The sequence below is a fragment of the Oryctolagus cuniculus genome, chromosome 5, assembly GCF_051225735.1.
Source record: "Oryctolagus cuniculus isolate XC-2025 breed Fujian yellow rabbit chromosome 5, ASM5122573v1, whole genome shotgun sequence".
NCBI lineage: Eukaryota > Metazoa > Chordata > Mammalia > Lagomorpha > Leporidae > Oryctolagus > Oryctolagus cuniculus.
The window spans coordinates 100,203,258-100,218,234 of record NC_142871.1 but is presented as its reverse complement, the minus strand read 5'-3'; the positions used below and the strand labels follow the sequence as shown (position 1 = coordinate 100,218,234).

Here is a 14,977-nt window from a genome sequence, read left to right as displayed (position 1 = left end):
TTTGAAATGAATAATTTTTTTCTAAACAGTAGTTCTCAGCAATGGGAATTAAAATATTTGGTACACCATGTGATAAAGAGATAGGCGCTGCCATCCAGGCTTCGGTGTTCCTTTTGAACACGGGCAGGGTATACTTGGTATGATTCTTTAGGTCCCTAGGATTTTCAGGATGGTGAATTCCCACTGGTGTCCTCCTAAAGTCACCAGCTGCACTAACGTCTCACAAGAGAAGAGACTCAGCCTGTCCTTTGAAGATTTGAAGCCAAGCATTGATTCTGTCTAGCTTTGAAAATCATAAATAGCATCTTCCTTCATGAGGCAGTTTTGTCTGCACTGAAAATCTGTTGTTTAGTCATTTTCATAGGTAATCTTCGGAGGTCTTCTGGGTATTTTGATGTATCTTCTACATCAGCCATTGCAGCCTTACCTTGTGGTTTTATGCTTTGGCGGCAGCTTCTTTCCTTAAACCTCCTGAACCAACCTCTGTTAATTAAAACTTTTCTTATGCAACTTCCTCACTTCTCTCAGTCTTCTTAGAATTGAAAATTCAGGACTGTGCTATGGATTAAGCTTTGATAGAAGACAGTGTTGCAGCTGGTTTGATATCCTATCCAAACGCTAAAATTTTCTCCATATCAGCAGTAAGACTTTTGACTTTTCTTATCATGCTTGTTCTTACATTTCCTTTGAGAACTTTCTTTGCATTCACAATTGTTTGGCACAAGGAGCCCAGCTTTTAGCCTGTTTGGGCTGTGGACATGGATTCTTCCCTAAATGTAATCATTCCTAGCGTTTGATTTAAAGTGAGAAAAAGGTGGCTTTTCCTTGCTCCTGAACACCTAGAGACTACTGCTGAAGTACTAACTGGCTTAATCTCAGTATCATTGTGCCTGAAAAATGTAGAGGTGGGGAAACAGCCACTAGGTGGAGCAGTCAGGACATGTACACATTTATCAGTTAAGTTCGCAATCTTACATGAGCACTGTTAATGGTGCCTTCAGACAGTCACAGTAGAATATCAAAGATCATTAACACAGATCATCATAACAAGTATACTGATAGTGAAAAATTTGGAAATATTTTGAGAATTACCAAAATGAATTAAAAAAAACACACCAAGTGATATATGCTGTTTGAAAATTGTTGCCAGGCTTTGTTTATACAAGGTAGCTATAAACCATTAACTTATTAAAAAGTGTATATGTGGTATAATAAATCTAGCATAATAAAACAAGTCAGCCTGTGCATGAGTTTTTTTCTTTTTTTTTTTTTTTTTCAAACTTTTGAGAGAGATGCTGAATGCACATAATTGGTTGGGTCAAGGCCAAGAAATCAATCCAGGCCTCCCAAATGGGTAACAGGAGCTCAATTACTTAAGCATCCTCTCCATCCTCCAGGGTGCACATTACAAAGAAGCTAGAGTTTGGAGCTGAAGGATTCAAATCCAAGGAGTCTGATGAGGGATGCAAGATCTTAATCACGTAGAGGCCTGCTTCCTCTACATGATGTGTATTTTTTAAAATATGTTATTTGAAAGGCAGAGTTACAGAGAAAGGGGGAAATACAGAGATCTTCCATCCTCTGATTCATGCCCCATATGATTGCAATGGCCAGGACTGGACTAGACTGAAGCCAGGAGCTTCCTGTGGGCCTGAGGATTTAGGCTATCATCCACTGCCTTTCTCAGGAGACCCAGCAGGGAGCTGAATTGGAGTGAAGCAGCCAGGACTCAAATTGGTGCCCACATGAGATGCTAGTGTCACAGGCGGCAGCTTTACCCACTACGCTGGCCCCTTCTATATGATATTTTTAAAGGTACAGTTTATTTGTGTGTGCTTCAAATACTAAAAATATTTGATGAATTAATCCTGTTTTCCAGGGCTTTATTGAAATGCTTAAAGCATCCTGTTGTATTTAAGATTTTTTTTTTGGTCTTTTTGCTAAAGTAGTTATAATAATTTTTACAGCTAACCAAATTGTTGCTTGATAACACCTACTTCCTGTAAGAATCCTTGACCAATAGTGCCAAGTAGTTTCTTTCGATTTAAAACGAATTAACCTTCCTTCTTTACTGGAATATTTCTGAAATAAAAAAGTCACCCACTTTTTCAGAAATAGAATTCATGGCAGTTGCCACAATGTGGTTAGTAAATCTGTTACTTACCATTTTTATTCACAACTTTATTGTGTGTATTTTTTTTTAAATGTTCTGGTTGGGAGTGAAAGGAATGTGCCCATGTACTAAAATACTTGCACTAAATGCCTTTAATGGTTATAGACACACACATAAATACCAACATACAGAAGGAGAAATGTATGAGAATCTTACTGACATGCATCCATCTTCACTACATGTAAACACTACTTATTTAGACTGATTCTTTTCAATTTTAATATTTTACTTTTTTAAGATTTATTTTATTTATTTGAAAGGCAGAGTTACAGAGAGCAGGGGATCTTTGCTCCCAGATCTCTGCTTATGGCCTGAGAAAGCAGTGGAGGATGGCCCAAGTACTTGAGCCCCTGTACCTGCATGGGAGACCCAGAGGAAGTACCTGGCTCCTGACTTTGGATTAGTTTGGCTCTGGTCATTGTAGACATTTGGGGAGTGAACCAGTGGATGCAAGACCTTTCTGTTTTTCATTCTCTTTCTAACTGCCTCTCAAATAAATAAATAAAATATTTTAAAAAAGAAAAAGGGCACATAATACATTTTAACAATTACCATTCTTTGGATGGCCAACTTTATGAATATTCACACAAATTAATAGATAATAATTTAAAATCGAACTACAAGTAATTTAGCTTTACTTGGAAACATCCAGTTTTTCTATTACAATTTGTGTTACAATTTAAAAGAATTGTTTATTATGCCTTAAATTTGAATGTAACTTTATTTTTCAGAATTTTGTTTCTGCCCTGTTAACTGGGAAGTATAAAGCCAAAATCATACAGTATTAAGTTGTGAAAAAGGGAAAAAAAAATCTAAATGCTTGATTCTGTTATCTTTAAATCAAGATACATCTTTATGAATAATAATTTTTTAAAAATAGAATAAAAAACCATTTGTATAAAAACAGGGAACTTAAGGACAGGAGTACATGATGGTGATGTCCTCACCAGTTAAGACCTATATTCCCTTGGTGAATCACCTGAGTTTTTCAGAGACTTAGTTTTCTTATCCCTTTTTAAAAAAATATATTTATGGTAAACAAATTCCATGTATTTTTATATATATACAGGTTTAGGAGCACAGTGATGCTTCACACCTTATCCTCCCTCCCACCTATGCTCCCACCCTCCCTTCTCCTTCCATTCTCACTCTTTTTAATTTTTGCAATGATACACTTCCATTGTATTTTAGAGTCATAAGTGCAAACACTCCTAAGTAAATAATTCATCAGATAGTAAAGAGAAAAAAAAAAAAACAAAAACACTGTTTCTCAATAGAAGAGCGAGGATGTAAGCAATTATTGAATCTCAGGATGTCAGTTTCGCTCCTATACATTACAAGTTTTGTACTCTATTATTTACCACAGATCAGGTAAAACATGATATTTGCCTTTTTAAAACTGGCTTATTTCACTAAGTATATTGGTTTCCAGTTGCATCCATTTTGTTGCAAAAGACAGGATTTAATTTTTTATGGATGCATAATATTCCATAGTGTAAATATTCCACATTTTTCAAATCCAAGCATTGATTAATGGATATCTGGGTTGATTCCACATCTTAGCTATTGTGAATTGAGCTTCAGTAATCATGAGGGTGCAGATTATTCTTTCATATGCTGATGTCATTTCCTTTGGGAAAATTCCCAGGAGTGGTATTGCTAGATCATATGATCTATTTTCATATTTCTGAGGAGTCTCCATACTGTTTTCCACAATGGCTGTACCAGTTTTTGTTCCCACCAACGGTGTATTGGTACCTTTTCCCCACATTCTCGCCAGCATTTGTTTTTGATATCTGTATGAGAGCCGTTCTAACTGGGCTGAATTGAAACATCATTGTGGTTCTGATTAGTTTTCCCTGATGGCTAGTGATCCTGAACATTTTTTATGTTGTCTGTTGGCCATTTGAATTTCATCCTGTGAGAAGTTCCTGTTAAAGTCTTTTGCCCATTTCTTAACTGGATTGTTTATTTTGTTGTTGTTGGGATCCTTAAGCTCTTTATAGATTTTAGATATTAATCTTTATCAGTTTCATAGTATGCAAATATTTTCTCCCCTTCTGTCAGTTGCTTCTTCATTTTTGTTGGGTGTTTCTTTTGAAATGCAGAAGTTTATCAGCTTGATGTAATCCCATTTGTCAATGTTGGCTTTGATTACCTGTGCTTCTGGTGTCTTTTCCAAGAAGACTTTGCCTATGCCCATGTATTGCAGTTTCCCCTATGTTCTCTTCTAGTAATTTGGTGATATCAGTTCTCAGATTTAGATCCTTGATCCATTTTGAGTTAATTTTTGTATATGGCATAAGGTAGAGGTCTTTTTTCATACTTCTGCATGTGGAGGTCCTATTTTCCCAGCGCTATTTGCTGCAGAGACTGCATATTCTCCAGGGATTGATTTTAGCTCCTTTGTCAACGATCAGTTGGTTGTAGATGTGTGGATTGATTTCTGGGGTTTCTATTCTGTCCATTGGTCTACATATCTTTTTGTGCCTGTAGCAGCCTGTTTTGATTAGAACTTCACTGTAGTAGGCCTTGAAATCTGGTATTGTGATGCCCATAGCTTTGTTTTTATGTTTAATATTGCTTTAGCTATCCAGGGTCTCTTGTGTTTCCATATGAATTTTAATACCAATTGTTCGAGGTCTGAGAAGAAATTTGTTGGTATCTTGATCTGGGTTGCATTGAATCTGTAGATTGAATGGGTAGTATGGGCATTTTGATGATATTAATTCTTTCAGTCCTCAAATATGGAAGAGTCTTCCATTTTTTTGTTTGTCTTTTATTTATTTCTTTAATGTTTTGTAATTTTCATTGTAGAGATCCTTCACCTTCTTGATTAAATTTATTGCAAAGTATTTAAATTTTTTGTAGCTATTGTGCATGGTACTAACCTTACAAGTTCTTTCTCAGTCATGAGATCATCTGTGTATACAAAGGCTATTGATTTTTGTGTGTTGATTTTATATCCTGCGACTTTATGAAACTCTTTTATGAGTTCCAAAAGACTCTTAGTGGAGTTTTGGCTTCCCTGAGACTTAATTTTCTTAACCATACATTTATCTAACTGTAGATGGACAAGTAGAATTCTGATGTCCAAAAGTTTCTAAAATTGAGTCTCTGCAACTTGCTGCATTGTGATAAAATATACCTTGAGCTCATAATACCTGACAATTCATTATGCTTAAGGAAGTATAACAAAAGTCATTTCTTATTTTTGGTATTTTATTTTTACTGAAGCCCAGAAAGCAATGCAAAGTTTCATTTCTTTGTTTAAAGATTGACTTATTTATTTGAAATGTAGAGTGGCAGATAGAGGGAGAGAACAGAGAGACAGTGAGGTCTTCCATCTGCTGGTCCAATCCTCAGATTTCTGCAATGGCTGGGGTAGGGCCAGACTGAAGCCCAGAACCTAGGGCTCCATCCAAGTCTCTCACATGGGTGACAGGGTCCAACATTCTTGAGCCATCTTCTGCTGCTTTCTCAGGTGCATCAGCAAGGAGCTGGCTCAGAACTGGAACACCAGGGACTGGAACTGGTACTCATGTGGGATGATGTTATTGCAGGTGTTGGCTTAGCCTGCTGTGCCACATTGCTGGCTCCTCAAAGTTATTTCTAAATTAATTTCATATGAACTAGGTTTTACAAAGTTAGTTTTATCTCATTGCGATTTTTTAGCTCTCAAATTCCACAATAATTCTTAAAATATTACTGTTTTTAGTCAACCACTCAGCAAGTAATACTGGGAACTGAATACATTGTAGGCATTGATATTACAGTGATAACTCAAACAGGTGCAGTTCTGGAAAACAAAGGACTTAGAAAATGTAGTGTAATGTACAAGGTGGTTCAGTTTTACTAATATTCATTTTGTGAATATACAATTAATAGTTTTAATAGTATAGCACACATATATAGATGGATTTGTTTGAGTTTTCCCTTTTTAACATATGGCAAGCCTCTATTAAAAAGATAGCTGTATAATATATTTATAATTAGGATTAAGGATTCATCAGAGTGGAAATGATATTTAAATGACTTTTAAATTTTTTCCCTATTCTGGCTTTATACTGAGCTGTTACAATAAAGTATACATGATTTTAACCCTATTTGAGGGTTCTTTTAAGTGATGAGAAGAGTTATAAAGGTCTGTCTATTGTAGGAATATTTAGGAGATGACAAGTAAATACAGTCAAACAGTGGTAATCAATTCTAGTGTGCCACAGCACAGTGATGTGGATGTAGTTCACATAATATATACTGTATTTAAGAATCAGAAGGGTGGGGCTGGTAGGCTCCAAACTCAAAGAAAGATTGAGGAACTGGAAATCTTATTGCCTGTCTTGACCAGTTTACACTCATCTGTTGGGGAAATATTGTACAGAACCTCCCGAAAGTATGCAAAATTTACATGTTAATCATTTTTTAAAACTTAATAAAAAATCCTGGAATTAACTTGAAGATACCAGTCATGGAATACTGTACTTCTGTGAGTAAATATAATGAATAAATAAGGTAGATAAGTCTCTGCATGGGTATTGTTCAGTAATGGAGCATTTACACTGAGTTTGATGCTCTTACAGATAAATAAAAATCTTTGTTGTCAAATATTTTTATCAGTTTAAACAATATAACAGTTCCTTTTTCTACTTTTAAATGATGCTAGAACTACCACAAATGCAGGTTCTATGCAATACTACAAAACTACAAATGCTACAGTGCAAATAGAAATTTTGTAATAGAATTAGCAAACATGTGGAGTGGTTGTGTTATTATTACCACTTAGCAGGTAAAATAGAAAACTGTTGCATAGTAAGCAACTTGTTACCTAGCTAACCAATAAACCAACAGATTAGATTCAGTCTGACTCCAGACCCCATGCTTTTAGTTACTAGCTCCAGTGTCTTTTGTGCAGGAGATGTGATATGATTACTGCTACTGAGACTACAGACTCTTAGTTGATCTCCAGGTTTGTCAGTTATTGAGGATATGAGTTAAGGCAACTTACTTAGTTTCTCTGTCTCAATCTCCTTATTCTTATTAAAGATAATAATTTTTATTAAATAAAATACTTTCAATTGATAAGAGAATTAAACGACAATGCAAGTAGAAGTGGTCATGCTAACACAGAGAAAGTGCTTAGTAAATATTAGATATTATTAGTGTCATCATCATTTTCACCATCACCATTGTCAGTCACCTTGATAACCTAGCATATGAATTCATTATGTTTTAAGATTGAGATGAACAAGAATTTGGAAGTTTCATAGTTGAAATGAAATCTCAGTTGTATCTAGAAAAATCAGTAGAAATCACCAGAGATAGGAAGAAAAGAAGGTAAGTTCTAAAAGATACTTATGAGCCTTTTGTTGTGCAGAAGTAGAAAGTTTGTACAAAAGCCTACCAGGTTCTACACAATCTCTCTCCCTTCTCTTTTAATCACTTCTAATCTGACTCATTTCTCTTAACTCCTTTTGTGCTGGCTTCCTTACTATTCCTTTATTGTACCCAACAAGTACCTGCCTTCATGTCTTTGCACTTTCCATTTCTTTTGCCTGGATCTGCATTCCCTAGATATTTTAGTTTGTAAGATTAACTCCCTAACCTTAAGTCTCTGGAAAATTTCACTGTTTCAATCAATCCTTCACTGACTACCCAACTAAAAAGTACATCGGCACCTGCTACCAAACTCCTGTGTAACCCATACTTTGGATCTCCTTTGTCTTGATTTGTTACTGGTTGTTATCATGTATCATTTTCTCCCATACAATATATTGTAATTGTTTTAGATTCTTTTTGTTATTTATTGATTGCTTTCCACCAATAAAATATAAATTCCTTGCAGGCAGATATCCTCATAGACATATTCCATATCCCTGGAACACTGCCTGGCACATATACACATTCACCACTTATTATGAAATAAATGACTGAATGAAAACTCCTAGTGATGTTGAATGTTGAGGGTCATCCTGAAATTATGTCCTTTCATCTGCTCGCTCTCTGCTGAAGATGAGCAACATTAGTTCTCTAATGAAATTGTGCTGGAAACCACTGAGATTGAACATAAATTCCCTATCATGATACAGTACTTGTTATCGTAACTTCAGAGAACTCCTGGGCCTGAGGACCTACATACCCTGCCTGTTTCCTCCTTCCCTTATGCTCTTCCGCCATGCTTTGGCCTTCCATCTCAAACTTCAGTAACAAATTCCCTTCGCAACAACCAGAACTACCATCCCCCATTGATTTCAGGCATGTGCTATGCACCTCTCTACTGACCTTACAAGCAATAAAGTGAATAAGAGCCTTGATATCAGAGAGATTCATCTGTTGGTATTTCCCAGGCCTATACCTGGTTTCATGGTTTCTTCCCTTCTTGGACAAATATGTACCCGTAGGGCCTGTGTCAGTTTACGTCTTCCACTCTCTTTGCTGGACAGTATATGGCAGAAGCAGCTTAGGAGCCAAATAAATCTATATTCTTTTTTTTTTTTTAAAGATTTATTTGCAAGTCAGAGTTACACAGAGAGGAGAGGCGCGGGGTGGCGGGCGGAGGAAGGGGTCTCCCATCCGATGGTTCCCCAATTGGCCACAACAGCCAGAGCTGTTCCGATCCGAAGCCAGGAGCCAGGAGCTTCCTCCAGGTCTCCCACGTGGATACAGGAGCCCAAGGACTTGGGCCGTCTTCCACTGCCACTGCTTTCCCAGGCCAAAACAGAGAGCTGGGTCGGAGGAGGAGCAGCGGGGTCTCGAACTGGTGCCCATATGGGATGCCAGCGCTTTAGGCCAGGGCATTAACCCACTGAGCCACAGTGCTGGTCCCATAGATTTATATTCTAGTCCTTTCTTTGCCACTTTCTGACTGAATGACCTTGCCTTGAGACTGTCTCCTCATGTCTAAGAAGGCCCTTTATAAATGGTTATTATTAAGACTAAATACATCAGTACCTTTCTCAGCACCAGACATAGAGTTGTGCTTCAATACTTTGAGTATTTTCCAATTAGTAAGAGCATGGTGAGGGACGTCTCCCTCTTCCCATTGCATTTTTTATGTCAGGGGTGCAGTGCCAGATTAACTGGAGCCTGAAGACCACATAGCTGACCTTCTGAACTAGAGGGATAAAGCAGTGTGAACCAGTTTCTGGCAAAAGTAGAAAAGATGAGACAACATGAAGAGCCTCATACATTAAACACCCTGTGAAAGCAGTCTTTGTGCTTTGCTGTGTATTCCTAGTATCTCGCATGACTAGACATAAAGTAGCCACTTAATTAGGATGTCTAACAATAAGATAAACACTGGTCTTAACATTGTGGAAGGAAGGAATAACAGGAAGAAAAAACATAAGTTTTAGAAACTCAATATTAGAATATATATTCTTCTCTATTTTAGTATACATAAGTTTCTTCACAATGTTTTACATTATTTCAAATATTCTAGGCCTGCGCCACGGCTCACTAGGCTAATCCTCCGCCTTGCGGCACCGGCACACCGGGTTCTAGTCCCGGTCAGGGCGCCGGATTCTGTCCCGGTTGCCCCTCTTCCAGGCCAGCTCTCTGCTATGGCCCGGGAAGTGCAGTGGAGGATGGCCCAAGTACTTGGGCCCGGCACCCTGTGGGAGACCAGGATAAGTACCTGGCTCCTGCCATCTGATCAGCGTGGTGCGCTGGCCACGGCGCACCGGCCTTGGCGGCCATTGGAGGGTGAAGCAACGGCAAAGGAAGACCTTTCTCTCTGTCTCTCTCTCTCACTGTCCACTCTGCCTGTCAAAAAAAAAATAATAAAATAAAAAAATAAAATAAATCAAATGTATTCTGTGTGTAACTCTGTGAGCTGATAAATGTATTAATTTGACCATATTTTTACTGTAAGAATATTTCATATGTATATATATGTATCTTACAACATCATATTGTATATCTTAAATATAAAAAGTAAAATTTATTTAAAAAATACACAGTAATTCAACATTTAGGCTAGATAGGTACATGTAAGCTGCCAGAGAAGAGAAAATTCTCTATATAAACAGTATTTTATTTTTTACCTTATGAGAAGATGCATTTATAGTTCCAAAGATTGAATATATTAAATATCTACATATGATTTTAGAGAGTAAATTTGGGATTTCAGTAATTCCTCAATTTGTGATGTGATTAGCTTTTAAAAATGCTACATGATTACAAAAGCATCTGTATGATAATTTTTAAAATGTTTTTAATAATTGAAAACTTTCACTTCTGTCTAACGTGTTTCGGTATAGCATTTTTTTTCTTAATTTTTTGTAGCATAAAAACAATCAAAAACCTTTGTAGCACCAAGTTTCAACTTGCAAATGTAGAGACTACTTCACCTCTTCCTGGTCTTTCAGCACCTGAGCCATGGCATCACCAAATTAATCATCATTACATTTCACCGTTGAATCTGTGTACTCATCAGGAGGGGTAGAGTTGCCCAGCAGGAACCAGTGTTAGATTGTAGTTGCAGAGACCCTGTCCACATCAGCTCCTTGTGTTTCCTGTTGGGCAACTTGTGTCTTCCATACAGCACCAATTTATTTTTATTTTTATTTTTATTTTGAAAAACGCTGATTGATTAAACTATCTAGGCACTATAGTTTCCATTTTCATGTGTCTGTCTGTTTTTATCATTGTATGATGTTAATGTAGCTTTATTCATCATATATTTTGTGTTTCTTTAACATTTCATTCCACAGGCACTCCAGAAAGTCTGAAAGATCTAGCATCCAAAAACAGACTAGAAAAGGCACTGCCTCTGATACAGAAAGGTAGGCTTGGTGTCGTGCTGTGCTGCCATCTTCTGTTGTATTGATATGTTCAGGAGTCCCCTCATTCTCATTTTACATTTTCTGTTCTTAAATATGAATTGTAATGTTTAAAGTCATGTAAATAAATCTACTCTGATGTGAGAATGGTCTCTTTGAAGAAGTTAAAGAAGGGTACTTTGAAGGCAATCCTTAAGTGTTACGATTTTTTTTAATCTCTCCTATTTCTCTTAATGATTGTGCTGACTACCAGTAGGGGGCAAATCAGGACTCACTCCTTAATACAAATGGTTTCTTAATATTTTGTATCTGAGTTCATTTTTGAGTGCTACCAATGAGTATAGTCCTAGAATTTGTAAACCTTTTGGGTATCTGTTATTTTTCTGAACAATGTCATGATTAACAAAGAACTTTTGACAATGGGATAATCTGAGATCCTTCTTATGTACTACAACTGAAGGTGCGTGCTGAATCAATGTAAAGGTTACAGGGGATTATTGGCATTTTGTTTGTAATTCTTCCAATTCCATGAAGATTTTTAGTATTTTTTAAGGTAAAAGATATTGAAATGCTTCTTTACATAGCTGTAGAAACGCTTAAAAAGTCTCCCTAATATAAATTCATTTGCTGATTCATTTATCTGACAGCTACTGAGAGCATATGGGGGAGATAGATGTTAAATGGATGAGTACATCAAATGACATAGGTAATATGTTATATACAGGCGTGCACAGACAGAACAGAGAAGAAAGCAAGGTAGGGATGAAATTAGGAGCTGTTTTATAATTAGATGTCACTTGAGCTAAATCCAGATAAGAAAAAAATAGATACAAAAAGTAGAGTATTCCACAAGGCAGGACAATATGAAAGAATGCTGAAACTTGAAACCTTGTCTTGAGTTTGGGGAAATTGTACCATTTTTTGAATTGAGAATAGGATTCAAGATTGGGAAAGAGAACAGAAAGTAAAATTGGAGAAGTTGTGGTAAGTTAAATGGTTGCTATAGCCATGCCATGTTAATGCCATGCTAAAGAATTTCAATTTATTAATCATCTATGAGTCACTGGTGTATTAAAACATGGGATGTAGATGAGCAGTCTTGAGTTTGAAAATTACAGATTGCTTTGATGACTTTTTGGAAGATAAATTAACGGATCAAAGGGTGGAGGGAAAAACACCAAGCAGGCTATCAAAACTGGCTTTGTCAAGATGGAATGGGATTCATTCTGTTAGTGAATGTGTCAAGCGATGTGACAATCTAAGGAACAAAATAGTGAGCAGCTGGAAAGGGAGGCTTCCTAGAGGAAATTACCACTGATTTGAGTCTGAAAAGTTAGCAGGTGAGGTATCTACCACACCAAGATATGTGGGTAAAAATGAGATAGAATTTACTTCTGAGAGCCCATGGAGCTACTGACTGTTTAAGGCAAATAAATCACAATAGAATAAAAGGTGGAGTGAACTCAGAAAAGAGTTGAAACAATGAAGGAGCTGAATTTTGATGGAGAAAATGAAGCACCAAATTCTAGAAGATAGATTAAATAGACAGCATGTGATTAAATTATATTTATTATATTTCTGTCTTCACTTTTTTTTTTTTTTTAATTTGAGAGAGAGAATGGGAGAGAGAATGAATACTCCCAGCTACTGTTTAACTCCACATCTATCTGAGACTAGACCAAAGCAGGGACCAGCAATCCAGGTTTCCCATTGGGTTTCAGGAATGCAGTTACTTGAGCCTTCATCGCCACCTCCCAGACTCTACAGAAGTAGGAAGCTCAAGTCAGGAGCTGGAGCTGAGTGTTGAACGCTAGTACTTCCTTGTGGGATGTGAGTGCTCTATCCAGTGTCCTAACCTCCAGGCCAGATGCCTACCCTTGACTTCACATTTTTAAATCTCATTCAGATTAACAAATTGCTGTACTATCCTTGTAAATGACTTGAGCTCCTTAGATGAGATTTGAATCTTCAACTGACATTCTTAGCTCTTCCCCTCCATCTGCCATTATTTCCATTATTTTGACATCGTTGAAAATTTTCCTTGAGATTATACGCCTTTTATCCATTCAAGCTTCTCTCATTCATTTGACAAATAGTAGTTAAATGGCTACTCTTTGAAGTTATGTGTTAGGATATAATAATGAACAAGTTCTTTTTCATTTTGACAATAGAGTACTCTATTAAAAAGCATTAGATGATTCCAACATGAACTGAAAGGTACTTACATACAGAGGAGAGATATTTGGGCACCTGCCTCTGCAACTCTGACAATAATCCATAGATAAACACAAATTCTCCATCCCTCCAATAAAAATGACAGGATTTGCTTGACTTCAGCTCTCAAATATTTGCTGCTTAAGGACCTTAGACATACAAGGATGTTTGGAAAGGTTTGTGGAAAATGGAATTAAAAGATAAATGCATTTCAGTGCAAAAATTTTTAAATCCATGCATACTAGATATCTTCAAAAGTTCATAGAAAATGCATATTATGAAAAAAAAGTCTGTGCGTGGATTTCAATATTTTTACACCAGAATAAACTTCCCTCTTAATTTCATTTTCCACAAATATTTTGGAATATCCACATATTATTGTTGTCTTTACTTTGCTTGTGGGTTTTAAAATAGAAAACTAACCTTTTAGGTATGTAGATTTGTTTGATTATAATTGAAGCTTTTCATTGACTTTTATTAAAGTATAAACTACATGCCTGCTTCTTAAGTTAATAGTCAAAAAGCTTGTTAACAAAACAAAACAAAAAAATGTTGGCCTGGGTTTTCTGGTTTACATTCCATCTGGTTTCTTCAGAGGATTCGTTGAGCTGACATCCAGCTCCGGGAGCGCCGCCAAGGTCACAGTATGGATGCTTTGAACCCTGATGCTTGGCCTTTGGGAGTTAACCTTACAAAAGGAATCATCCTGCACCATCATGCATTACCCTCTGGAATAATTTGCTGTGTAATCACCATAATTTTAAAGGTCCTTTGTTGGTCTCACCAACAAACAACTTCGGCTTCCTGAGGAACAGCCTTCTAAGAAGCTATTTTGAAAGATTCAATGACCATTTGCAGATGAAAGATACACAGAAGTGATTTCTGGTTTCTGTGCCTAGCCATGTAGTATATGTGGTGCCAAAGGAGCACATGCCTAACCATTTAAATAAGTGCTTTATATTCTCTTGAGAAGTTCTGTAGTGAGACAGAACTGTAGCTTTTCACCTTCCTGTTAATTGAACCTTGAGAATTGCTACCGTAATTTCTACATCCCATCCTAGTGGCTTTTCTTCTTTTGGAATTCAAACACTGTGTCCTAATTTGGAAGTGCTTTTTGTTTGTTTTTGTATCAATTCTCTTGAATATTTTTTCTTCTTCAAGCTTTATTTATTTATTTGAAATTCAGAGTTAGAGGGAGAGATGGAGAGAGATCTTCTATCCACTGATTCACTCCCCAGATTGCTGGATTGGCCAACGCTGGGCCCGGCCAAAGCAAGGAGCCAGGAGCTTGTTGTAAGGAACCCAGACACATGGGCCATCTTCCACTGCTTTCCCAGGCGCATTAGCAAGGAGCTGGATTGGAAATGGAATAACTGGCACTGGAACCAGTGCTCACATGGAACACTGTTGCCACATGCATTGGTTTAACTGGCTACACTACAGTGGCATCCCGGGAAGTGCTTTGTTTGGGCTGCTATTTAGAGTTGTCTAAACATGCGATTTACATTGTGGTGTTGCTGTTGGAAAGATCCTGTGCAGGCCCGTCAGGGATGTCACAGGAGAAACCATTTTGAAAGCCTTCCCTTAAATACCACATGTAGATCCATCCTTCAGGAAGTCATTTAAGATATCCCAGAACTATATTTTGGGGCTTCAGGAGAAGCAGTATGTGACTAAAGAGCTAAGGTTTTGATGAGAAATATGTTTTACTTAAGACCAAGTGAGTAACTGGCATTGTGGTGTAGTAGTTAGGGCTGCTGTCATATAGCATTTCTTATAGGCACCGGTTCAAGTCCCAGCTGCTTAACTT

At 37.0% G+C, this 14,977-nt stretch overlaps 1 protein-coding gene across 50 annotated transcripts in view; it reads left to right on the top strand.

Annotated features, from left to right (window-relative positions):
* RIMS1 (regulating synaptic membrane exocytosis 1) overlaps positions 1-14,977 on the top strand; it is a 532,587-nt gene that overhangs the window by 387,985 nt on the left and 129,625 nt on the right. For 32 of the 50 annotated variants that reach the window (XM_089333025.1, XM_089333024.1, XM_089333027.1 and 29 more), the window contains one exon: positions 10,885-10,956. The exons of the other annotated variants lie outside the window; for them this stretch is intronic. In XM_089333025.1, coding sequence (XP_089189151.1) covers positions 10,885-10,956 — 72 coding nt within the window. The remainder of the gene's footprint in view (positions 1-10,884; positions 10,957-14,977) is intronic. 50 annotated transcript variants of the gene reach the window in all.